At 44.7% G+C, this 24,759-nt stretch overlaps 2 protein-coding genes across 4 annotated transcripts; one reads left to right on the forward strand and one right to left on the reverse strand.

The window, feature by feature from the left end:
- Nucleotides 1-5,825: 5,825 nt before the first annotated feature.
- helt (helt bHLH transcription factor) lies at nt 5,826-8,922 on the reverse strand. The gene is made up of 4 exons (XM_057036257.1): nt 8,223-8,922; nt 7,579-7,683; nt 7,331-7,427; nt 5,826-7,106 (listed from the first exon to the last, which is right to left on the reverse strand). The coding sequence occupies exons 1-4, from the start codon at nt 8,394-8,396 to the stop codon at nt 6,631-6,633; spliced, it is 852 nt and encodes a 283-aa protein (XP_056892237.1). The 5' UTR covers nt 8,397-8,922; the 3' UTR covers nt 5,826-6,630.
- A 4,208-nt stretch (nt 8,923-13,130) lies between these two features.
- On the forward strand, nt 13,131-24,759 carry acsl1a (acyl-CoA synthetase long chain family member 1a). Of its 3 annotated transcripts, none has more exons than XM_057036241.1 (21): nt 13,131-13,271; nt 18,662-18,872; nt 19,094-19,208; nt 19,296-19,360; nt 20,327-20,428; nt 20,541-20,640; nt 20,733-20,908; nt 21,005-21,037; nt 21,180-21,231; nt 21,310-21,383; nt 22,062-22,139; nt 22,282-22,416; nt 22,506-22,640; nt 22,759-22,854; nt 22,936-23,008; nt 23,090-23,178; nt 23,252-23,368; nt 23,441-23,584; nt 23,668-23,769; nt 23,840-23,911; nt 23,985-24,759. In XM_057036241.1, exons 2-21 carry the CDS (start codon nt 18,678-18,680, stop codon nt 24,123-24,125), a joined length of 2,094 nt encoding a protein of 697 aa, XP_056892221.1. In that variant the 5' UTR covers nt 13,131-13,271; nt 18,662-18,677; the 3' UTR covers nt 24,126-24,759. The 3 variants fall into 3 exon arrangements, with proteins under 3 accessions (XP_056892221.1, XP_056892223.1, XP_056892222.1); XM_057036242.1 differs by lacking the exon at nt 13,131-13,271 and adding an exon at nt 16,963-17,120; XM_057036243.1 differs by lacking the exon at nt 23,985-24,759 and having other exon boundaries at nt 23,840-23,917.

Genomic DNA, 24,759 nt, shown 5'->3' on the forward strand with positions numbered 1-24,759 from the left:
TTTGTTCAAAGGCTACTTGTGTAATGTTGCCTTGTGGATGACGGCTAATCCGCTGAGCTGCAGCTGTAGGGAAGAGGTAGATCCCACCATCTCTCTATCCCTCTTTCTGTCTCTTTCTCCACCTCACACACACACACACACACACACACACACTCTACTTCACACATGCAAACACATATAGAGGAATCTCTCTCTGTCCAGGCCCACGGGGATCAGGCCCCTGAAAGACAGATAGAAACAACAGTCAAATACAAAGTTCCCCCCATAGAGAAAAAGAAACATCCATTCTACACTTCCCAACTGATCTCCTCCTTAAAGCCAAAGACCAACCCCCTCCGCCTCCCTCCATTCTCTCTCCACCCCTGTCCCTGAGTTGGCTCTCGTCCTCCCATTAAAGCCCCTCGCTCTTTAGCACAGCGCTCCTCTCAGATGGTGGGCCAGATTATAAGAGGGGAACAATAACAGTTTTCAGTGTAAAATGTGCATCTTGTTAGTCCCTTTTTCTCCCCTCTCCTCTGTTATCTCATGATGAGAGGAGAAAAGGAGAAGCCCCAGCAGCCATTCAGAAAGTTAGCTTTGGGTGTCTTGTCCTTACAAACGATGGTCTGTTCTGTGGAGGCTATAAATCGCCTGTGTCCTCGGCCAACGTATAGATGCACAAACCGTTTAACGGTACATTTTCTTCATCTGGAGTTTACACATTGTCTCTCAGTTTTTAGCAACCACTGAATGACAGTTTGGACCTCTGGCTCCACTTTTGCTAAAAGAAATATATGGGAATCGCTGAGTTTTGGCTCTGCAAAGACAATAATGACAACAAAGGCTTTTAGGACTTTGTCTACATTAACATCTGTCATCAGACAAGAGGAAAAGTTTGGTCTCGCAGCAGCAGCGCTTGTTTGATGCCTCGGGAAGCGTGAGAGTCACCCCCGATGTTGGCTCGTCAGCAGGGAGCGCTGCCAACTCTGAGGGCAGCAGATACCTCTGAATGATGCTCTATCCAGCTCTTGTTTGTTTTCCTAATGGTAATTAACGTCGGGCAAGAAACAGCTCTCCTTTGTCTGCACACTGGCTCGGGGAGAGGGCTGGGATGGCTCATGAAAAGTTTTAGACTATCGAATAAACCAATCAAAACAAATATCCCACTTAAATCAGTCACGATCGTCCTAAATCCTTTTTAAAATCTGGGCTTGGTTTTCCAATCCATCCCTGCCCGATTCGTGTCGTTTTCAACCCGAAGTCCAACATTGTGCGGTTCATGTCACGCAGCCTGTTTTACGCTGTGTCACGTTGTCCTACACGGGTGCCCTGCTGTGAAGGTCAGGAAGGTCATTGAGGGTATGACCACCGCGATGACCACTGCCATATGTTGGGAAACGACTTGTCCAAACAACGTCGGAGCACGCAAATCAGAGTTTGTTATACTTCGGAAAAAAAGTTCTCATTATCTCCAGCCGGCCGCTTTTCTTCATTTCTGCTTTATATTCATTCTCCCAAAATGTCCCCTCCCTCAACGAAGGTCTTTCAGTGAAATTTAAAGCATTCGGTCACACTTTCAACATTCCCAGGAGAAAATATATTTGCAAGGACTCATTCAGTTTGACCACATGCAGTCACTTGAGATGAAGTCTTCGACCTTCGCTGCCTGCCAATCTTCCTCCTGCTTTATGTCCCTCTGTGCACCGGTTACTCAGACGTGACCTCTGTGGCTGACCTGTGGAGCCCCAGGGTCCCCTCTCGCTGGCCCAACGCTGGCCCCCGGAGGAAGCTCAACACAGAGGAGAGCGAGCGTCATCGCGTTGGACAAAAGGCCAATGTAATGTGCTCGCCCCTCATGAGTCCAGCCAAGCGCACAGGGAGCACATTAGGACCTCTGGGTTTTATTTACCCTTTCTTTTTTTTTCTGCTCCTGCAAAGAGTCGACTGGGCGTCAAGTCCGTCAGGTGCCGCAGGAACGCCACGCACCCGGTGTATGTATGCGTTCTCCCGATTCACGTTGTCGGGTTCCATATCCTCCGTTCGCCACTGAAGCGTTATGGTAAATGGCGATTTTTTTTTGGCAGGAGCTGCCAGCATCAGCGGCGTCCTTCACACTTGAATGCAGCCTCACGAGGGCGACTGAAGCTGAAAGGACGGCCCTCCACGTTGAACCCAAGAATTCCAGGCTTGCTCAAAACAAGAGGCTACATTCGTGCGGGCGGAAGCAACTGGACAGGAAGCGGACGATGGAATCGGGCAGAAGCGTTGAGTTTTTTTAATGTAGATCTTAGAACTGATCATCAATAAATCATATTACGTACAAGAACTCAGAAAAAGCGTCTGATGAGGTGAAGCTGCTGAAAAAGTAAAGGAAAAAACAGGAAATTAATGAAACTCCACAGCCGGGAGCGTCTGAATATCTTTATTAAGGTCCTTAAACACATTCTTGGAAATCTGAATAATTTATTGGTGTTGTGGAATGTAACGCCATTAAACGTGAACAAAAAGCACTGGAATCATATATTATGCCACTCTATTGGAGACGTCTTGTGAAATTAATCACAGGGCGTTATATTATTTGCCTCCGCTCCTTTCATAAACGTGCACAGGAACTAGAATGTATGGCCCTCTTTGTCCAGCCACCATGCAAAATTATCTGGTTTATCTCCAGCATTTTCCAATGTCACAGTGTCTGTCCGTGTGACAAAAGTGCCCCTTGTTGTGGCACACCCGATAACCAAACCCACCCTTGTGAGACTCGCGGCGCCCATCGAAAACACCCTCTCAACCTTTTGTCCCCCCGAAAACAAAGAACTGCACTTTCTCTTGGCAAATGATGCCTTAATTGTGCAAGTTAACAAGCTTGCCCTCCCCCCACCAACCCATGAATAACAAAGAGTTCTACTCCCAGTTTGTTTGTTGCTTCGTTTTTGTCTTAAACTCAGCCCTCTCCTCTGCAGTGGATTGTTGGACGCTTTGCCGGATTGTTGCCATGCCCCTCTCCGCCCGTTCCTCGTCTCAGGAGCGCGCGCGGGACGGATCGGGGAACACAACGGGAGAGGAGGGAGCGCGAAAAAGGGTGCGACTGAAATGCTGACGCACAGTGGGACGCTCTGTACAGTATTCATTATGTTTTCATTTGCGTCGGAGATGTCTTTGACCCCTGTTTCTCCTCACCTCCTTCAGAACACTGCCTCTTTTTATTACTCCATTCCTTTTTTTGGCTCTAATTTCTCAGTTTTAAATGGAGGTGGTAGCTGAATAGAGCATCTACATGGATTTGCATAATCTGATGGCATTGCTGGTGAGCACATAGGGAGTTGTGCCAACTTCAAAAAGGTGAAGCGCTTGTCTCGTGGCAGGGGGCAACGGATACTTAAGAAAACCCTGGAACTAAGTCTGTAGCCAGAATTTGCCCCGTTTTAGTAGAATTATGATATATATATGAGCCCTGAGGACGGGGTGCAGCCACTTCTGCCCTTTCTGTTGGTTGAGTGATGCACCCTTGCCACAATCACCCCAAGACGGCATTGATATGTGCTTTTCTTTGCCCCCAAACAGACCCCATTCATGTCTGCTCTCTTCTTACAGTGGCCGTCATTCTTCAGACGTGACTGGTGCCAAGGCGGTAGGATGGCTGCCTGTCTCTGATGGGAAACTGTTGCTCATGTCGCTGGGTTCGCTGCCAAGATTTGGCATTATTGGTTTAAAAAAAAAAGAGGGGAGAGTGGTGGGGAAGGGGGGTGCAGAAATGGGGCCCTTTTCAACCCTGTGTGATAGTGGTATCTGTTCTTGCCGTGATCTTCGCAGCTTCCCCTCCCCTTTTTCCTCACGCTCCCTCCATCTCTTACTCTCCTTCTTTCTCACCCTCTCACCCCCCCCCCCCTTTTCCACCCCCCCCCCCCCCCCCCATCCTCCAGGCAGTAGATCAGACGACCATCCTGAGTTGAGATCCAAGGCTTTGATTAACGACTAGCGCTCACCGTTGGATTCTCACGGCGTGTACGTCTTTGGCCTCACCCCCCCCCCCCCCCACACACACACACACACACACACCCCACACCCCCATAAACATGGCCTACAATAATCAACTGTTGCTCTTTTACTCCTGACGTTGGAAACCAAAACAAGGTTGTGATTTTGTTTGATTCACGTCCAATAATAAAGTGATGTCTTGATGACGATAAACATATAAAATCTCACTCAATATAAGTGAGTTAATTTGACGAACAGTGTCGATAATGTCTGTGAACTTTTGGAGTTCCTGGATAAGACTGATGTTGTGGTGTTTTGGCATTATTCTGTGTTTTAAGAATTGCTGTGTTTTGTCAGCAGGATCTATGAAATTCACAATTCACAGTTGACGTTGTAATGATTGAAAGTGTGTTTGCTGCTTTATCCTGACTTGAAGGAAGGCACGAGACTTTTCCGTCTTTGTGGACCGATGACACAACTGGTGGCAAATTTCATGACTTTTTGTAAGGTACGAGAAGAAGTGAAGGACAGCAAATGCATGTAAAACCCAGATTTTAGGTCTTTTGAATAAACAAACTGCCATTATATTTAAAACTACTATTTTGATAGCCTTTTGTTTTATTTGTTAGACAGTCGTATTCTGCCCTTGATACAAATTATCCACCTTCAGCATTCTTATCATTTATTTTCTTTTCCAAAAAAACTGTTTTCTTGTCAATACTAATACTGCAAAACGTTGTTTTCAGCACATATTCCCAAATAGAGGCGAAAATTACCTTCTGTGCTTTCTGGAACTGTGACGTTGACAATCAAGACAATATCTATGTTATATTTTATAGAAACATTCACTGATGGTCACTGTGATGTTTCATTTTCAGCTGTAGTTGACATAAATTATTACCTTCGAAGTTGCACTTTCCAAGCAATGCGGCACTTTCAACATCTATGTTGGGGAATGTCTCATTTTATTTGTGTTGTTGTGAGACTGAAAAAGACATTTCAATTTTATGGAACCTTTTTTGATCTTCCCTGCAGACTTGAGCGCGTAAATTCTGTGTGAACCTTCTTTCGGGCACCGAATAGAGCGGATTGTTAATCTTCGCCATGTGATATTAATGCAAAAGGCAAACATGCTTGAACCAGAGCTTTACCACTGAGTCTCAGTTTACATGACAATAAACGCTTTAAATCTTCATTTTCCATGTTCAATACATTATTATTCATGTGGGCTGCTGTGGCCAAATCTTTTTCATCTGCCTGGACATAAAGTCAGGATTTAAACCAATATTGGAGCTGTATGGATCCCAGTATTCCTCCAGAGTCTTTTCTCTCTCTTTGCATTGTCTCTTTTCCGTCTGCTTGGACACTGTCTTTCACTTTGAGTTGCTCTCTTGTTGTGTGTCTTTTCTGACCAGGGGCTGGTTAATGTGGGTTTATTCAACCACCCATGTGCATTAATCCATTTGCCCGTCATCTGCCCATCCATCCAGAAAGGTTTCCACCCATCATGCCTGCCTTCCCCCACATTAGAGCACCTGAAACACACCTTGCTGCTGCAGCTGAGTGTCTGGCAACGTTATTTTTTATTTTTTCCACCTTTGGTGGCACTTTAAAAACTCTTCTCGGAAGAAAAAGCTGTTTTCTTGACCTCCTCCCAGAGAATATCTTTGATTTCATGGTGTTGATTATTTTTCTTCGCAATCACTCAAGGATAAAACACAAGGACTCGGAGATCTTTCCCCTTTCAGCCGCACCACAATGGAGCTCCTTAGTTAAGAAAACAACAAGGAGTTTTTTCTCTCCTTTCTCCCCACTGCTCTTTTTTACTTCCCTTTTTTTTTACAACTCACTTAAAGAAAGACGCATGGGGCTTGGAAGCAGTTTTGTGCATTTATTTGGACTCTGTGGCTCACATGTAACAGACACATGCTTGGCAGAAACAATTCTCTTTTGATCAGATTAATTCCTATTCTGTGGGAGGTAAAAAGCCCTTTCTGTTGGTAACTGTTCCCAATATGGCTTTCCTTGGATAAAACTTTAAAGGGCTTAAGAGCTCACAGATCTGACAGATTGAACAAAATCCCTTTAAAATCTGTGTCCAAATAAAACAAAAAGCAGCCAATTTGACATGTAAATATGCACCAATTTTTACTTCTATCTTCTTTGCTGAATAGCTTCCCACATTTATCTAGTTTTATCCACACTTTCTTCTTTATAAAAAAAATAAATGCTCAACATGTGAGTGATTACTGATGCTGCAGATGATGATAAATAAACCGTTGGTTAAAGAATTCATCTGGATGATAATAATGTTTTTAAATTGTTTTAAAATTTGAGGGATGAGCTGGAGCTCACGTCTGCCCTCTCGGCCTCCGACTGACGTTTAGCATGCCTACAGACTGTGGAGGACTATAAAACTTTAGGTAGTAAATATTGAGTTAATATTTATCCCTTTGGTGCAATGTGAGATGTTTATTTTGCATTTTGCTGGCTGTGTGTTGGACATTATGACGAAAGGTGTGGAACAGGTTAACAAAAACGCGTTTAAGTATACAATTCCAATCGATTTATTCATGGACAAACCTCCTCCTGTTTGAGTATGAAATATTTATTTACAGAATATACATCTATTTCCATAATTCACAAATATATAAATAAACACCCAAGCGAAGCTATTTACATGGCGTGCTGCGCGCTGTGCAAACTAAACGTGTTTGCATGTGTGTGACCGAGGAAGTTGAAGTAATGGTGATCGAGTCCCTGTACTGGTGACAAATATCCTCCGTGCTGCTGCGTGTGCGCGGACAGAGGCATCGTGGGGTAGGCGATGCCCGGGCTTCGCGCAGAGCTGTGCCATGAGAAGTGTCCCGGCGCGCTCGGCTGGTACACCGAGTCGGACGGGCTGTGGCTTTGGTGCTCCGGAGAGGAGTGCATCTGGCTGAGGAAGTCCGACGGTTCTGGTATCGCGCCGACTGGGCCGAACACTGGCTCCGTGACAACGCGGGACTTTGACTGTAGAAAGGCGAGAATTCGCGCGTACTTGATGTCTTTGGTTTCCGCCCGGTCCTCTGTGGTCAGGTAATGGACAAGGTTCTTCATGCACTCGTGGTAACCGTAGTGGAAGTAGTTTGCAAATTCGGCTAATAGTTCACCTGAAATAAATGAAAGAATTGAACGATTTACCAGCCTGAATTAAATCGGAGGAACGGAGAGGCCTGGAACGTATACGTAGATTTTTAACAATAACTTACTTCTAGTAAGTAAAACACGGCTCATTTGATTTTAAAAATAAAAATCGAATCAGCAAACAAGAATTCGCCGAATATTTTCCCACACAGAGAAGCGGTGTGAATGCGTAAAGTTGCAGCCTACTCACCCTTCTCTCTCCCGCGGGGGAAATCCGCGGAGTGCAGCGCACGCAGATACTGAACAGTCATTTCCAATATTTCGGCCTTCTCCAGTTTCCCAGAGTTCTACCAAGAAAGCGATTAATCATTATATACAATTTGTTCCAAACTTTGCATCGTGTTCAAATGGGATGAGTGAAATTTTGCGTAAAACAGCGCTGCTGCTGCAGCGTAATGAGTCGCGTAACGCGAAGCATACATTCGAACTCCAAAATACCTGTTTTGCCAGTGCCATCGGTACAGTTTTTCCCAATTCATTAAGGCAACGATTGATGCGGTCCCGTCTTCGTTTCTCAATCACTTTGTGGGAAATGGGAGTTCTCTGGAGACACAAAAAGAGAGAAAGTTTTAGCATACCAAATATAATCCATTGAGTTCAAAGTATTGATAGGATAATTTTAAAAACATAATATTAGTTGTTTGCAGTGGCGATAGCAAAAAAAGATCATTTCAAAGATTTGAGCAGATCAGTTTGGCGCGCCGCGCACCGATCGAGCCGCTCCAGAGCGCGCACAAGTACCCTGCGCTCCGGCGGTTAAAAAGCACCGAAAACTCACTGTAAAACCATAAACTTACTACTTAGTAACATGGCAACAATCTTAAAATCTACAATTGAATATAATTCTGGTTAGATCTTAACGTATGGCTGAACTCAGATAAATATTTATATCAAGAAGCGCGCAATGGTTGTCCAAACGCGTGCCATAGAGTTTTTTTTTGTCTATTTTATAAAATAAATCCAGTCCATAGCAACACTTATAAGAACAAAATATACCAAGGTGGAGAATTCCATTTTTAAAAAGTGCCTCGTTGCAAAAACAGTTTAGTCCTGATGAAGCAGGGCGCACAAAGAACGCGTACCTTCCGGTCTTTCATCTTTGATGCCATCGACAAATTTCCCCCGAATTTGTGTAAAAAACAGTTCAGCTGAAAGTTGTGGAGAAGTGTTGCTCTAGTAGGAGATGGAGCTGGCTGGGACTCGAGAGGAAATCTGGTCCTTATAAAGGGATCGTCCAGGGGGACTGTGGCATTCATGGTGTAAATTATTCCATGGGATTAGAGCCATGCATTGGTTAAATGTGTGCATTTAGGATCAGTTAAAGAAATAGTAAAAATCTAAAGCCATGGGCTAGCAGGGGGGCGAACCTGCTTTGTTAATCCACGTGGCTGTTCAAAAGACACGTGATTACTTTTGGAATATTATTTGCATAGTAACAACCCAGGCGGGAAATAAGAAGTGAGCGTTGGGATCGCCTGATCCGGCGGGGCGCACTGTGCGCACTGCAAACAAAGCGGGCGAAAAAGAAACCCTCCTTCTCCCAGCTCGCGTTTCTCACACGATCGCCTGTTTACAAATCCCAGCAAGCGATCTTAACTCTTATCCAAGCCCGGTCCGAGTTTTAAGGCCTGTCCAGTGTCATTAGAGTAATTAAGTAAGCCTTTAATAGGCTGTTCCGCCAAGTTCAGGGGAGATCTTTTGGAGACGGAGTCCCCCCGTTTGTTCTCGGCGTTTCTCACACGACTTGCTGACACGTCCATCTTTTATGAGAGATGGCAAGCTTTTTGTTTACATTCTTTATTTTGTTGGACTCCTCGGCAGGTGTGTGATTAGCCCTGGCACACGAGCGTCGTCTGCGTCAAGGCCAGCGTCTCCAGCAGCCTCTGGCACACGAGGGTTACCCACCACTGGAGTCTCTTTGGAGAGGCTCAATTTGTATCCTATTATCCTATAAGAAAATGTCTATTCAGTGGAATGAATAGTTTCATTGGCCTAAATTTTAATAATGCTGTGAAAGAAAGGGAGAAATAAAGAAGAATGCAGCTGGTGTGAACGCGCATTATTCCCCGTCACCTGCAAGATGGGTAGCCTGGAGACCCCTATTCATTTGCCTAATTTCGGTCAACTTAACAAACTTTGGGAGAAATTATACTGCCATTGTTATGAAGGGTGAAGCTTTCTGATCGAATTAACAGCATGTTTTGATCCGGTAAATGTCATTAGAAAGAAAGAAACAATCGCGTTTAAAGGGGCCTGGGTAATGCGCCAAGTGGAGACGCCAAAGCGCACACTGCACAAAGGGTGCTAGTAAATGCCACAGGGGACTTTTGTACCCTCACATTGCTCAAGTTTTTCCCCCAAACAAAGGGCATTATTTTATACTTGAATACATTTCATACAACAATTGGCTGTTTTCTTCAAACATATTTTCACAGCAAGGTTAACAACAGGTTTATTGTGTGCGCTCCTCCCAGATCTCATGCGCCAACACAGTTTGCTCCGGCTTTTTTATTTTCAGAGAACGTTTTAACCTCCAAACTTTCATCGGTCTTGGCTTTATTTGATCCTGCGAGCGATGTCGAAGAATAAAAAGCAGCATAGAATGAGGAGGGAAAAGGCTCACAAGACTTCTGAAGGGCCTGGAGAGTTTTTGGAGCACCATGGAGAGAAAAGCGCGAGCGAGCGGGACGGGGGCAGAAAATCCAATTACTTGACTGTGCAGTTTTAACACTTTTTATGTGTCCTTCTTTTGAAATATTCACAGACTTTAGCGCGGTTGGTTTTTTTTTAAATACATTAAACACTGGAAGCTTTTCGTCTGGCAGACTTTTTAATGCCGGGTGTGCGTCAGTACGCAGCCAAGCGATGCGTAAGGATTTATCAAAGCACTATAATGAATAAGAAAACGTGTTTCTTTCCCAAAATAATTTGTCAAAATTATATGAAAACCTTCCAAATTTCCTACGAATAATACGAATACGAATCCATGCTTATATAATGAACAACAATCCTTCCACATAATTCTGAGACATGTGTTTTTATTTTATCTAAATATGCATTGTTTCCCAATTATTATTGGACAATCATTGTACTTAAAAAAAATAAGTAATTTTTCATTGCAAAAAAATTGAATATTTTTTTACATATAAAATAAAAATTCAATAACAACATAAGTGCATCAGTAGCACTGAAATATATTTACATTTGAATGCAAAAGTAAGTTTTAATGCAGAGTAACTGTTGTGTAATGCATTGATACTAATAAAAAAGTGCAAAATTAACTTAATTTACCAATGCAGAAAAATAGTTTAAAAAGTTGAATCTGGAAGAGTAGTCCGTTACCTCTGATTTTATTTAAGTATTTTAGGTGAGTTGCAGCTCACTGATTAAGTTTCAACCCCCCTATTTGGTGAGGCATTTATTTATTTAACATCTTCATCATATAGTTAAGGATCTACACAGACGTGGACCACGTCTCACGTGACGTCACGTGAGAGCCAGTCTTCGGACATGTTTTGGAAGACAAGATAGTATTTTAGTCTTTAAAAAAAAAATAATAAAAAAAAGCGCCCAAACGATTCGAATTTTAATGATCTGTGTTTTGAAATCTGTCGATTTTAAAAGCAAATGGTTGGAATCCGAAAAGATTAGTCGATAAACTGTTTTTACATGTACTGTACACTTTATTACACTTTATTTTCTTTGCGATTCCAGTGGTTGTAACTTTAGATTATGCCGTGTTTGGTTTGGATTTGCGCAGAAACTTGCACCATTCAAATCTAAATAAGCTTCGAGGAAACGCCAAACTGTGGCAACGGTGCAGTGGTCGCGCTGCAGCAGCATCACCAGCAGCAGCAGCATCACCAGCAGCAGCATCACCAGCAGCAGCATCACCAGCAGCAGCACCATCACCAGCAGCAGCACCATCACCAGCAGCATCACCATCACCAGCAGCAGCACCATCACCAGCAGCAGCACCATCACCAGCAGCAGCAGCAGCACCATCACCAGCAGCAGCACCATCACCAGCAGCAGCAGCAGCACCATCACCAGCAGCAGCACCATCACCAGCAGCAGCACCATCACCAGCAGCAGCAGCATCACCAGCAGCAGCATCACCAGCAGCAGCACCATCACCAGCAGCAGCAGCAGCACCAGCAGCAGCACCATCACCAGCAGCAGCACCATCACTAGCAGCAGCACCATCACCAGCAGCAGCACCATCACTAGCAGCAGCACCATCACTAGCAGCAGCACCATCACCAGCAGCAGCACCATCACCAGCAGCAGCACCATCACTAGCAGCAGCACCATCACCAGCAGCAGCACCATCACCAGCAGCAGCACCATCACTAGCAGCAGCACCATCACTAGCAGCAGCACCATCACTAGCAGCAGCACCATCACTAGCAGCAGCACCATCACCAGCAGCAGCACCATCACCAGCAGCAGCACCATCACCAGCAGCAGCACCATCACCAGCAGCAGCACCATCACCAGCAGCAGCACCATCACTAGCAGCAGCACCATCACCAGCAGCAGCACCATCACCAGCAGCAGCAGCATCACCATCACCAGCAGCAGCACCATCACTAGCAGCAGCACCATCACCAGCAGCAGCAGTATCACCAGCAGCAGCACCTTTACCAGCAGCAGCACCATCACCAGCAGCAGCACCATCACCAGCAGCAGCAGTATCACCAGCAGCAGCACCTTTACCAGCAGCAGCACCATTACCAGCAGCAGCACCATCACCAGGCTGTGGTTACTCGCTGAGTGTTGTCAGGCGCTGCGCTCTGACCCGTGGTGACCTGGACGGCTCCCTGACACAATCAGCTGGCTTGTTGCGCCACCACCAGCCCGAACTGCAGCGTTTCACACGGTCCTGAGACCAGACCTTCAAAACAGTCACTCCAAATTGGTCGAGCACAGACGTCATTCAAAAAGCCCTTAATTGTTTATACTCATTTACAGCACTAAAAAAAATTCTCGTAAACCGACGTCGTTCTTTTTTCAGACTCTAGTAACTTATTATTGTTCCTTGAGGATTCTTTAAACGTGCAATTTACAAAACAGGATAGTTCTGCTACCTTCTCATTTAAAGTGTAAAAGTGCTCCCTCTAGCGGTATCTTTTGACTTCACAGCACCATTGTCAATCTGTCAAACCTTTATTGCTTTAGTTTACAGCACTTTGCTTTGATAAATAAATGTTGATTACAGATAATGTCGGTATGTTTGACACGACCTCAGCATCACTGCACAGCACTGTGCGCCACCAACTAACTATGCTATTAACTATTATCCTATGTTGTAATTTAAAGAGACTCAGACATGTTTGCAGACATGCTAAAGGCTTCACCCTGAAGGTGAAGGTAACATTTTACTGAATGTCTTCAAGTAACCCAACCTGAGATATTTGCAAGTTAACCAAAGAGGTTTCAAGGCAGGAATCAAAACCCACCCCTAAAGCCAAAACGGAAGACAACGTTGGGTTTATCTCTTCTTTGAGTTGTTCAATAATATCTTGTGCAAATTATTTTAATTTATTTGTAGGGATTTACTAACTGAGTCAACATCTACTTTAAACATTGCAAAGAGGCATAATATGTAATCTATACTGTTTTAGATGATTTCCATGTTCCACTGTTTAAAGTGTCTTAATGGAAAGAAAGTGTAAACACAACTTTTATATCTTATACTGTACACTGTAAATAAAATGTCCTGAGGTAACTTCCACACTGATCATATGGGCCATAAATAACGGTGGCCTACGCCTAAACTGTAAACAGGATGAGCTGCTTGACAACCAAAAAAAATCCTAATTAAAAATACGACATTGGGTAAATGTGTGGTTGTTTTTATTTGACACACATGCCTTGTTTACTCCTTGGTAAAACCGAAATGTGGATGTTTAACGTTTCACCTATACGTCTGCGCGCTTCTTCCGCCTCAGAATATGCACCAATCAGAACACGCCTCTCAAATCTCGAGCCAGCGCGACCTGAGCGGCGGCGCCTGATTGGCTGAGAGCAGCGGCAGCGGAACAAAATGCGAGCGGCCCCCGCTGCTGTCGCTGTTGCTGCCTCCTGCAGAAAAAGGTTCAAGTGTCTGAGTCTGCCGCCTCTCACAGGTTAGTGAAAACCGCCCTGCCCACACAACTGTATTCAAATGCCCGAGGTTAGGTGTTTGCTTTCAGTCATCCTGTGATAGAATTAGCGGGAGGGCCACTGATAGCGGGATGCTGTTAACGGTGTCAGTAAAAGCTGCTGTCTTCCTATATTGTTCCCTGGGAAATGACGCCTCTTGACACGGTTTTTAGTCGCTGCGTCATATCATATTTTCGTCTGCGTCCAAAAGGGCCGTCCTGTTCATTCAGTCGCGCATTTATTTTATTTTATTTTATTTTATCGAGGACGATACGTGCTCATCGTTCCTATCAGTCGCTGAGAAACCTGTTTGCGTGACGCTCATCATCACCCAGAAGGACGCGACGCATAATTGAGACGCATCTTTTTGGTCCTGGAACTTTTTGTCGCCAGTCCTGAGATTCTAGATCCCGAGAAGCGATCAGACATGACTGTGACCTGATATCAACTCCAGCCCATAACCGCGTGAATGAGGAAGAGGCCGAATTTCCCTGTTTTTAAAGTTGTAGTACGCCATATTTGGTTCATTTCTGGGTCATCTAAAATCCCACTGATGATGACAACCGACTCCAAATCTATTGTCTTCAGGGTGGATCAGGATCAGAGCACCCCCCCAGATCCTGAGCTATAAACCCACCAGGACATATGACTGATCCTGACGCATTTCAAAGTGTCGTTAATCATTTCTGTAAATGTGTTTTAACAAGTGAGGAAATCATTGCTAAATTTGACGTTTTACTTCCCCCCATTAGACAGAAAAGAGCAACAGTGGGATCTGCTCCGGCAGGTGTCTGTCCGACAGGTGTCCGTCTGAGGGATTCTCTCCAGGTTAAACCAAGAGTGCGGGAGTAGCCCTGAACATCTTTATTAGTTCATATCACCTTAAGTTTCTTTGAGTTGGATTATGCTAATTGCTTTTTTTAAAATCTATTTCGCTGAGTGATATTGTCGTTTATATCCTGGTTGGGGTGTCTGCGAACAATAACAGCTGGAGGAGTTTTCTGTTCATCCTTTTCACCCTTGTACACCGGTTTTATTTGTCGACATCACCCAGGTCCTCTCGTATCAGCAGGGGCGGACAGAGAATCCACGAGGGCACTGAAACCACGCCTCGATCCGCATCCCTGCGCTGACATGCCGCCACTTGAACGCTGCTGAGAGAAAAAGAGTCACTCGTTGCTTGTGTGTTGTGGCGCTGTTGACTCACAGCACGGAGGGCTGAAGTTATGGCTTTGTCGCTCCGCTTCCTGTTTCCCATGTTCACGCTGTCTTGTTGGGATGAAGGAACCATGTGTGTGTGTATCATCCACAAAGTGCATGTAGCAAATTTGAATTTAGGTCTCTGAAACAGCTCCAGTTGTAACATTCCAGGTCCCCCCCCAGTTGTTGGTACTCACGGGCAGACACACAGCCAGATTCCGAGGCTTTATCATGGTTGCGCACAGATGCCAGGAAATAAGTCTGAAGGGAAATACACAACTTGTATACGTCACCACTGACGTCTACAGCTGTCTAAATGTTTAGCGTCCAAGGGTAAATACAGACGTACAGCGCGCCTGTTACGGTGACGCTCAGTGTGTTTTATATGAGTAATCTTGGACTCAGCCTGGTACAAAGCGATGTTTTCTGAGTTCATAGCTGAACGCTGACATCAGACGGCACATCTGGAGGCTCTCGCCGTGTTGACTTAATAGCTGATGGTATCCGTGCACGAAAAAAGGTGGACGGGGACGTTCAGGGGTGGGCGCTGTCTGCGTGCTGTGGCAGAAAACAGGAATCTTTGGAATGTAGCTGCGGTTTATATCTGTTGATTTCCTCACAGTGGAACATTATGACGCCCGCTGGCCCCCACCAGGGGCCACTGGGCTCAGCAAGTGCATGCTCAGCGGGGCCGTTAAGCTCATCTCTACTAGAGGGGCTCTTATTCCAGGTAGCAGCTTTAAATACCGACATCATTCCATCCGGTGAAAATTAGAGGATGTGGGGATGAGTGAAAACTGGGCTTAAGAGGTTTTTGTGTGTGCGAATACATTTCTGACCTTTTACTTGTGTTTCGGGGGGGGGGGGGGGGGGTCACCCTGGTAGGTAATAGATAAAGTATATCAGCGTTGACACTGTAACCTGATTTTTGGACCCAGGTCTTTCAGCCCTGATTGAAATCACTTGGCCCCTCGCTCGTGTTGTCAGACGGGGACGATGGGATGAGATTTATGAAATGGTGCCTGTCAGCAGCTGAGCCAACATCAGGGAAAGATAACCTCCGCAGGGCAGGTTAAACATACTTTCAAACCAGTGAAGCATGTGAAGAAATCTGCCCAACACTTTAGTGCTGATCGCCTGTTGAATAAAAGACCGGGAGGCGGGTTGATGTGTGCCGTTTCCAGTGATGACCTACAGTTTTCTCCTGTCTTCCTGGGTTTTACTGATATCCTTTCAGCGCTGCTTCCCAGCTTCTACTCCCCTGACAGCATTTGAACCTGTTCTGTGGCCTGAGGACAGGGTGTAGGGGACTTGGAACCCTGCAAGCTAGCAGCCCCGACCATTTACAAATTTGTGCTAATTCTTTCTACGAGCGTCCAGGATGCTCAATCCTGGGTGAGTGGGTCAGACCTCAGGAAATCATCACACTTTATTATATCAGAGCAATATTTTTGATAGATGAAGAAAGTTAATTTTTGGGGTCACTCCTGGAATAAGTTTATTTTTAGTGGCAAAAGAGCGTCAGCGAAGGCTTGAATGGCTCCACCAGAGAGTGGGTGCGGTCGGCCATGATTGCCTAAGCTTCTCCGACATCCTGCATTTGTACAGTCAGCTTTGTTGGCTTTTGAACATCCCATCTAAACATAGCCTGTTCACCATTTAAACCGCCTCTTTATCTACCCAAAAAGATTTACCTTGTTAAGTCCCGCCTGCATGTTTCCTCTGCCCTTCCCTGCCTCTTTCTTTATTTCCAGTATTTTGTGCATGTCTCCGTGTGTGTGTAGGCTGACCGGTTCTGCCGCCAGCTTCTCATTTTCCTTGCCAAGTATAGCGGTTAGCTGGTAGGTGCTGTTGGTGGTCCGTCCTCCCTCCAATCAAAAATACATTTTTGACCTGATTTCCAGTAACTTTAATAAGACAAACAGGTTGAAATTATTACCAGCAGATAATATTTGTAGACATATATCTGCTATTTTGCCTTAGAAATAGTATCTTGTAACAAATGCACTGTTAATTTCCAAGAAAACACAAAAAAAATGGGTTCGCTACTTATTATTTGCTCCACCAAATATTTGCTTCACAAATTGCTATTTGCAAAAAACTATTTGCATTCATAACATTAGCTTTCAGGCTCAGAAGGGGGTCCGGCAAGAACCGTTCCTTGATGTTTGTTTGTGTTTATTTACTGGAGTTACAAAGTTTAGGTTACGTAGGTGGAGGAAATACCTCAGGGCAGAGACCTAAACATGGATGAGAGGGCAGTTTAAAGTGTTATTTTATTTCCTGCCATTAAAATAATGTATAGTGTGAACCAGTGTGGGGGAAACAGTGGTAACTGTCAGAGCAGCAGCGTGTGGACACGTGTGTGCGTGCGTGTGTGTGTGTGTGTGTGTGTGTCCTTCCAGGTGTTCTGCGCTGCGCTCCAGCCAGTGGTCGGCATCATCGTGTACGTTTGTTTGAAAGAGGCGTGTCTTTTTTTTCTTTTCTGCTTTTCGGATTTGTAAGAACCACAGACGTCTATTAGAGGTTATTGCAATTTCTGCTCATAGCAGCAGCAACTACTGTTAGAAGAGGAGTTTAATAGAGCTTGAGTTACCTGGAAACTCTTTTTTTTTTTAAATAATCAACAGCCTGTGAGTATACAGATTTATTTTATTGTGCTTTGTTGAGAAAATAGTTAAATGCTAAAAAAATTCATTTCTTTTAGAGTTATATAATTAACACTCTGCATTATTCCTGTCAAAGGTTCAATTCTCCAGTATAACATTGCCTGGCAGCAAGATTGTAACTTACATTTATTCATTTATTTATCCATTTATATCCACTTACACTTTTAAATATCACACTGCAACAACCTTCCTTACTGTGATAAAACGTACGATTCCTTGTTAGATGCATTTTGATTTTGTCACATTTCCTTCCTGTGTCATCACTGTCCGGTTTGCAGGGTAACGCAGCTTTTTTATCTGTGAAGGCTGCACGCCGCTAGTCACGGCCGCCACAGCGGCACCTGTTGTTGAGGGTATAGCCGGAGACACGAGAGTTGGCTAACTTTCAGCACCAATGTCGCTGATGCTGTACATCCTGACAGCGACAGATGACTGATCGGTGTTGCTCTTATCATCAAGGGTCAGCTTTCAGTGGGACGCTTCTTTCCTCGATGGGGGCGACATTTGCATATGACAGGGACAGGAAGTAGAACTGCTCATCAGTTAGGCCTGAGGATGTCTTTCAGTGAGTTGCCTAATCGGAAACTTAAATATGAGATTGATTATTGGGTTTATATGAAGAATAAACCACAAATTGGCAGCGTTGGTCCAGTATTGGCCCAGCGAGCAGCTGCTTCCTTGGTCTAATCACCATTTTATTAAACATAATCTCCATGGAGGTCATTTTCTACATGATCTTGCTAAATAAAACCTCATTCACCTCTGAGTGTTTGAGTGCTTATCTACTTTTGGTAATTCTTATTATGCTGGAACTTTTGGGAATCTTCATTTGTCGTACGACAGGAAAATAGTGTGTGGAAGTGTGCCATGACTTTTGTACGTCCACGGCGTCCGAGAAATTGCAAATTTGGCGTGTTTAGGAGTGAGTTGGAAAGTCTAAGGCAAGGTCACACAATTTGCTATCTTTGATCTCAGTGCGACCGGGCGCGCTGACCTCATACAAAATAGGATTGAATGACTCTATAGTTCAAAGTTTTCTTTGCTCAAAGGTCACATTACATTACAACTGTGTTAGACGGCACTACAATTGTCATCCACATCACTTCATCAACCATAATCAGAGACTATAAATACAAACTACACGGTAAGATTGAAGAATTCTCTGCCTCTGCATGAGATGCAACCACATTACTCAGTCATGGTCTCCTGCAGTGTGCAGCAGGGTGTGTGGATGTTAAGGTAACATGAGTCATGATATCATTTACAACCGTAATTTACATGCAGTCGCCGTGAGGTACTTTTGTGGGTGGAGGAGGGGGAAGGGCCAGAGGTGCAAAGTCACCGTTTCTGTAGAATTGAAGCTGGAAGCAGAAGTTTGTCTTAAACAGAGGTTTACCAACTCAAACCTACCAAAAACTAGATGGGCAGTGAGCATGTGCAAGCAAATGCACCCTCTAGTGTCGCGATGGAATAACGCTCATGTCCTTGCTTCCCCCCTCCCCCAGGCTCAGCGTAACAATCATGCAGACTCCAGAGGCTCATACGCGGTTTTGGATCCCAGAGCTCGACGATGTCTATCATTATCTCGCCGGGATCAGCACCAATGCTCTCATGGGACTGGGCGCTTTCACCGCCCTCACCACCTACTGGCTCGCCTTCCAAAAGAAAGCCATCAAGCCACGCATCGACCCAAACCAGCAGTCAGTGGAATTACCGGTATGCGGTCTCTTTATTTTGGTCACCTGTTTCCTGATCATACAGACACGCGCATGTGTCCAATCTGAATGTTCAGGATATCCAGTGCAGTGCGTGTTTTCATGATCAAAACTCTTACAAATCATCTATTAGGGAGCGTCAAGTCTTGTTCTAACAATATCACGCATGATATCAGAGGCCCTCGCCTGAACTTGCCTGCTAACCTTGGACCCTTTGTGCAGGGTGGCGAAGGCATCAGGAGGTCACTGCTGATGGAGGGCGATCAGCCAATCACATGCTACTACCATGATGCGTGCACGCTGTACGAGCTGTTTCTCAGGGGGCTTCGGGAATCCAGTGAGTTCCACGCTTTTTCAGCATGGCGCCTACCTGAATCCGAAGAGGTGATTTCAAGATTAATTTAGGATTTACTCTCTCTCACAGATAACGGGCCTTGCCTTGGATCCAGAAAACCGAACCAACCGTACGAGTGGCAGTCTTATCGAGAGGTGAGCCCGCGCACGTTTCCTGACTGGCACGTGTTTGAAGGGAGAAGATGAAGGAAAAGAGCCTGATTGGGTGAACGACAGGAAGTAAAAGGCGTTTGAGAAACCACAAGTTATAGTCTTCAGTCTGTTTCATCATAGCAGGAAACTGTAATCATGCACCAGCGCACCGCTTCCCAGCAAAGACCCAGTGACTCCCTGACCCGAGCGAATCAGTCCACAGTCTGACCTGGTTCATGTTGCAACAGCTCCAGACAGAAAGGACCAATGTGTCGCTCAGAGGGAGAATTCTGTCCCAATGTCATCGCCGCGGCCGATGCAAATTTTTATTTGCATGTTGGCGACAGTCATTTACAAACCTGCGTCACCTCTCAGAACCTAACGGACCCGTTTTACCTATAATGCACAATCAAGGCTTGTTACCGCGTGCGTGTGCGCCCTCCCTCGCGGGCTGCGTTCGCTAACCAGGCTGCCGTCCTGACCAGGACTGCTGATTCCAGTGGTGACTGTCCTGGATTAAAAAGAAAAACCCTTAAATTCAACAGTATTATTCCCTCTTATTTAGAGTTTAATATAGAAGCACGATGACGATGATTCATCTTTAAAAGTTTTGACTGATTTCTGGTGAGCCAACAGACTAAAACGCTGTCATCTGTCATCAGTGCACACAAGTTCACTGAAGTGTGATGACACAATTCTTTTAAACTCGACCCACAATAGTTATGTTGTCTGATTTAGGACAGTGTGTCCAGTATTGAGCCTCCATCTGTTTAACCCTCTGCTCTCTGTAGTAACACCTGTATTGTTTGGAGCCTTCAAAAACTGTAGATTTTTGGTGTGAGACAATGAGGATTATAATCATTACATTATTTTATGTTCATTTCCCTAAGACTTAAATGTCTATGTGATATTCTATCAAGAGCCACAGATGAATGCATACCTTGTCTTCCTTTTTTTTTTTTTGCACAGGTGGCAGACAGAGCCGAGCACATCGGCTCCGCACTCCTGCACAGAGGCCACTCTCATACTGGAGACAAGTTTATCGGCATTTTCTCTATAAACAGGCCAGAGGTACAGCAGACAGATCTGTCTTAAGCAATTCAATAAGTCAAACACCAGCAACGGTGTTAAGAAAATATAAAAATGTATAAGACATTAAAATATAGGATGTTTCCCCTCTCAGTGGACTATTTCAGAATTGGCCTGTTACACGTACTCCCTGGTGACGGTTCCGCTGTATGACACTCTGGGTAGAGAGGCCATCAGCCACATCATCGACAAAGGTACCGGAGGCCCCCTGCAGCGCTGTCATGCTACGCCGGACCCGAAACATCGGAGCAAAGTGGGTAATTTAGCGCGGTCTGTTCTGTTGCAGCGACCATCGCCACAGTGATCTGCGACGTGCCGGAAAAAGCCTGGATGATCCTGGAGTGCATCAACGGTAAAGGGACACCGGTGAAGACGATCGTGATCATTGAAGCGTTCGAAACGGACCTCGTGAAGCGTGCGCAGGAGTGCGACGTTGAAGTGATCAGCTTCAAGGAGTTTGAGGTGTGATAAGGCTGTTTTAGTTTTTAATCTGTTGTACTGTTACTGACAAGTGAGTGCGCTCTTCAGACTCTGTCTCACTGGTTTTTATCTTAACAGGCTCTGGGAAAAGACAACCACGTTGAACCAGTGGTGAGTTGGCACCAGAACCAGCAGAATCACCTCATCTTTGATCATTTTGGAATCAGGAGAGGAACTTGGTGTTCCAAAATTCAGCGTCTTGTCGTTTCCTGTAGCAACGCGATTCGTTTTCTCACGCCTGATCTGATTACAGCCTCCTGCACCAGAAGACCTCGCGCTTGTCTGTTTCACCTCCGGAACCACAGGTGATCACATGACATGATGTGGCTTCTCTGTTTTTCTTGAAATGACTGTGGCCTCATCATCTGTATTTTTCCTTCCAGGAAAACCAAAAGGGGCAATGTTAACTCATGGGAATATAATCTCCAACACCGCAGCTTTCTTAAAAACTACAGAGGTAAATATAGTAGCAAACTTTGGAATATGTGTATGGAGTATTTGTCTACAGTGTTCCTTCGATTTGATCTTGGCTCACAGACCAGGATTCAACAATAATGTTAGAATCTGTGGTGGGGTCTCTGGGCCAGTAATATCTGAAATCTTCCAGGAAATATTATAGTAAATAATAGTCGAATCGGTCATGATACGGACGGCTACAGCAGCGACCAGACAGTGATGAGGGCAGCTGTTGCACGAAACCAGAAATATCTCATAAGCATCAGATCTTATTTTGCTGTGGGTTCTATAATGTTTGGTAATCAGTTCGTTGTTGCCATGGGTTACCCCGCTGAGTGTGTCCGTCTCGAAGCAGCCTGGATGTTCTTAGGAAGTAACAGGCATGATTCTATAACCACAGCGTCTGCGATAACGTCAGCGTTCATAAATGCCTAAATGCGAAGTTTTAACTCTTTGCCCACCAAATGGCTCCAGCGCTCAGGGCATTTGGGGATTTTCCAGTTGATCCAAAATGAAGTCACAGCTGTTGATTTTGTATTGTGTCAGCGTCAGCCCACATGCATTTTTCCTCCCACATGAAATAATTCCAGGGAACACTGGCAGCTGACAATAAACAAGCACCCTTCTCGCTCTTGGAGTTTCAACTTAGGTGACTTTGAGCACTTTCTCTCCTCTCCAGGCAGACTGCATGCTGTGTGTCCATGATGTTCACATATCCTATCTTCCTCTGGCTCACATGTTGGAGAGGGTTATACATGTAAGTGAAAAGAAGCACTGCACAGGGGTTGTGATCTATTTAATGAATCATTTTAAGGACACATTTGTGGCAGTATACTTCTTAAATTGTTGTTGTGCTCTGTACGCCACCTTGTGGACAAAGTGCTTCATTGCTTTTTCAGGGCGTCATCCTCATCCATGGGGCCCGAATTGGGTTCTTCCAGGGAGATATTCGACTTTTGATGGATGATTTGCAGACACTGAAGCCAACGGTCTTTCCCGTGGTTCCACGTCTGCTCAACCGCATGTGCGATAAGGTCAGACCTCAGTGACCTTTAGCTCTGCTTCCAATCTTTCTTTTTTCTGGCTGTCGTCCTGAATACAAGCTTGTCTCGTGTCTCTGCAGATATTTAGTCAGGCTGACAGGCCACTGAAGAAATGGCTGCTGCATTTGGCTTTCAGCAGAAAAACAGCAGAGCTCAATAAGGGTGTCACCAGGCGGGACACCATCTGGGACAGGCTTATCTTCAGAAAAGTTCAGGTAAATATACTGTAGAATCTTGTGTAAATACACAGCCTAATCACACTGGACACTGTACTTTTAGCTTCAGTCATTGATAAAGTTTGTTGATAGAATTTTTTTAACAATCTCTCTTCAGGCAAACGTGGGAGGCCGAGTGAGAATGATGATAACGGGAGCAGCGCCGGTGTGCCCAACAAACTTGACATACATCCGAGCAGCCCTGGGCTGTCAGGTGAGCAGCACACAGCAACAAGCATCTGTCAGATCCAGGTCATTTGATTTCTTTTACTGAACCGTTACAACCACGCTGCAGTTATATGAAGGCTACGGCCAGACCGAATCCACAGCTGGGTGCTCCATGTCACTGCCTGGTGACTGGATTGCAGGTGAATATACGTCCATATTTTTTGAACCTTTAAATTTGTTTTTTTGTTTTCATGACTGTGATTTTTATTTTTTTTGCACAGGACGCGTTGGCCCTCCTCTACCCTGCAATGACATGAAACTGGTGGACGTGCCAGAAATGAACTACTTTGCAGCTAACGGGGAGGGAGAGGTGGGCTCAGCTCGACTGCTGAATTGACCTACAATAAAACACTAATACCATAGTAAAAAAAATCTCCTTGTAGGTGTGCGTCAAAGGACCAAATGTATTCAAAGGATACCTGAACGATCCAGAGAAAACAGCCGAAGCGCTCGACGAGGACGGGTGGCTGCACACTGGAGACATTGGGAAATGGCTTCCTGTAAGGCTCTGTGGATAGAATTAATGCAGTTGTGGGCAGATGTATGAAGTACTGATGCGGTCGTTGTTGCAGAACGGCACGCTGAAGATCACTGACAGGAAGAAGAATATTTTCAAGATGGCGCAGGGTGAATACATCGCCCCGGAGAAGATCGAAATGGTCTATAATCTCAGTCAACTAGTGGCCCAGATATTTGTTCACGGGGACAGTTTACAGGTCAGGAATTGATGAAGCCTCGCGGTCAGATGAGTGGGAGAATTCGAGCGGCACTGATCTGCCTCCCACCTGTGTATTTTTAGGCGTGCCTTGTTGGGGTAGTCGTACCTGACCCCGAGACTTTGCCTGAGTGGATGAAGAAGAGAGGAATTGAAGGAACCCACTCGGAACTCTGCAAAAACAAGGTCAGATTTTTTTTAAAACTCGGCCCATTTTATCATTCCTGCTTACATTTTTCTGATTTTCTGCTCGTAGGATGTGAAGAAAGCTATCCTAGAGGACATCTGGAGGTTGGGCAAAGAAGCAGGACTCAAATCTTTCGAACAGGTATGACGAACTCCATCACCTCTGACAGCATAAATCAGTGATCCTGTCGATTTCATTTCAATTTTCTGCGCAGGTGAAGGATATCGTATTACACCCTGAGATGTTCTCTATCCAGAACGGGCTGCTCACCCCCACCTTAAAGACCAAGAGGGCTGAACTTCAGAGTTACTTCAGAGAGAAAATTGATGAAATGTACACCAAAATTAAAATGTAAACTGAGATTAGGAAGAACTGCAGGGAAGGCCACGACCATACTGCCAGAGCCAAATACGTGAAGGCCGAATTTCTTCAAGTGTCACTTCCAGACTGGAACTATAATCCGTTTCATCAGCGATCCTGCTTCAGAAAATATTGCTGACCACCATTTCATTGTGTTACCGATGTGATATAAGTGTCAACACAAGAACAGGAAATGTTAGTGCTTTTGCCTTAAGTGCCACTGTATCTGACGCTAAATGTATTTATTTTCAAATTCTTAGGAAGTACAGCAAAGAATATGATATAGTTTTATAGAGAGCAATGTGGAACTGAGAATGATAAATATGAAACTATTTAATGTTCCTTGTTATCAGTTAGATTTTTATGGAATATAATCATCATAGCTGTTAATAATTGAGCTCCTAAAATGTCAATAACTGGGCTGATGCTGTATTTCGCTCTATGTTTCAGTGTTTTAAAAGCTAAACTATTGTTTCAACTGTTGTAAAATGAGGTTTGTAGCAATTTTTGGACGTTACGTTATGTTTTGGCTGGGTTCTCTTTGTTTGTTGGTTCATGTTGCATATAAATATTGTCATACTTGACCGTTACTGTAAATCCTAAATAAATGATCAGTTTCCAGGACAAAA

Source organism: Takifugu flavidus, chromosome 6 (genome assembly GCF_003711565.1).
Source record: "Takifugu flavidus isolate HTHZ2018 chromosome 6, ASM371156v2, whole genome shotgun sequence".
NCBI lineage: Eukaryota > Metazoa > Chordata > Actinopteri > Tetraodontiformes > Tetraodontidae > Takifugu > Takifugu flavidus.

Excerpts from the sequence above, each read along its gene's own strand:
- helt (XM_057036257.1), bottom strand. The coding sequence starts at position 8,396 with ATGAATGCCACAGTCCCCCTGGACGATCCCTTTATAAGGACCAGATTT. Across the intron at positions 7,684-8,222 it reads CAAAGATGAAAGACCGGAAG|AGAACTCCCATTTCCCACAA; the intron begins GTACGCGTTCTT and ends TTGTGTCTCCAG. Across the intron at positions 7,107-7,330 it reads CCCCCGCGGGAGAGAGAAGG|GTGAACTATTAGCCGAATTT; the intron begins GTGAGTAGGCTG and ends CATTTATTTCAG.
- acsl1a (XM_057036241.1), top strand. The coding sequence starts at position 18,678 with ATGCAGACTCCAGAGGCTCATACGCGGTTTTGGATCCCAGAGCTCGAC. Across the intron at positions 19,209-19,295 it reads CAGGGGGCTTCGGGAATCCA|ATAACGGGCCTTGCCTTGGA; the intron begins GTGAGTTCCACG and ends TCTCTCTCACAG. Across the intron at positions 21,232-21,309 it reads TTTCACCTCCGGAACCACAG|GAAAACCAAAAGGGGCAATG; the intron begins GTGATCACATGA and ends TTTTCCTTCCAG.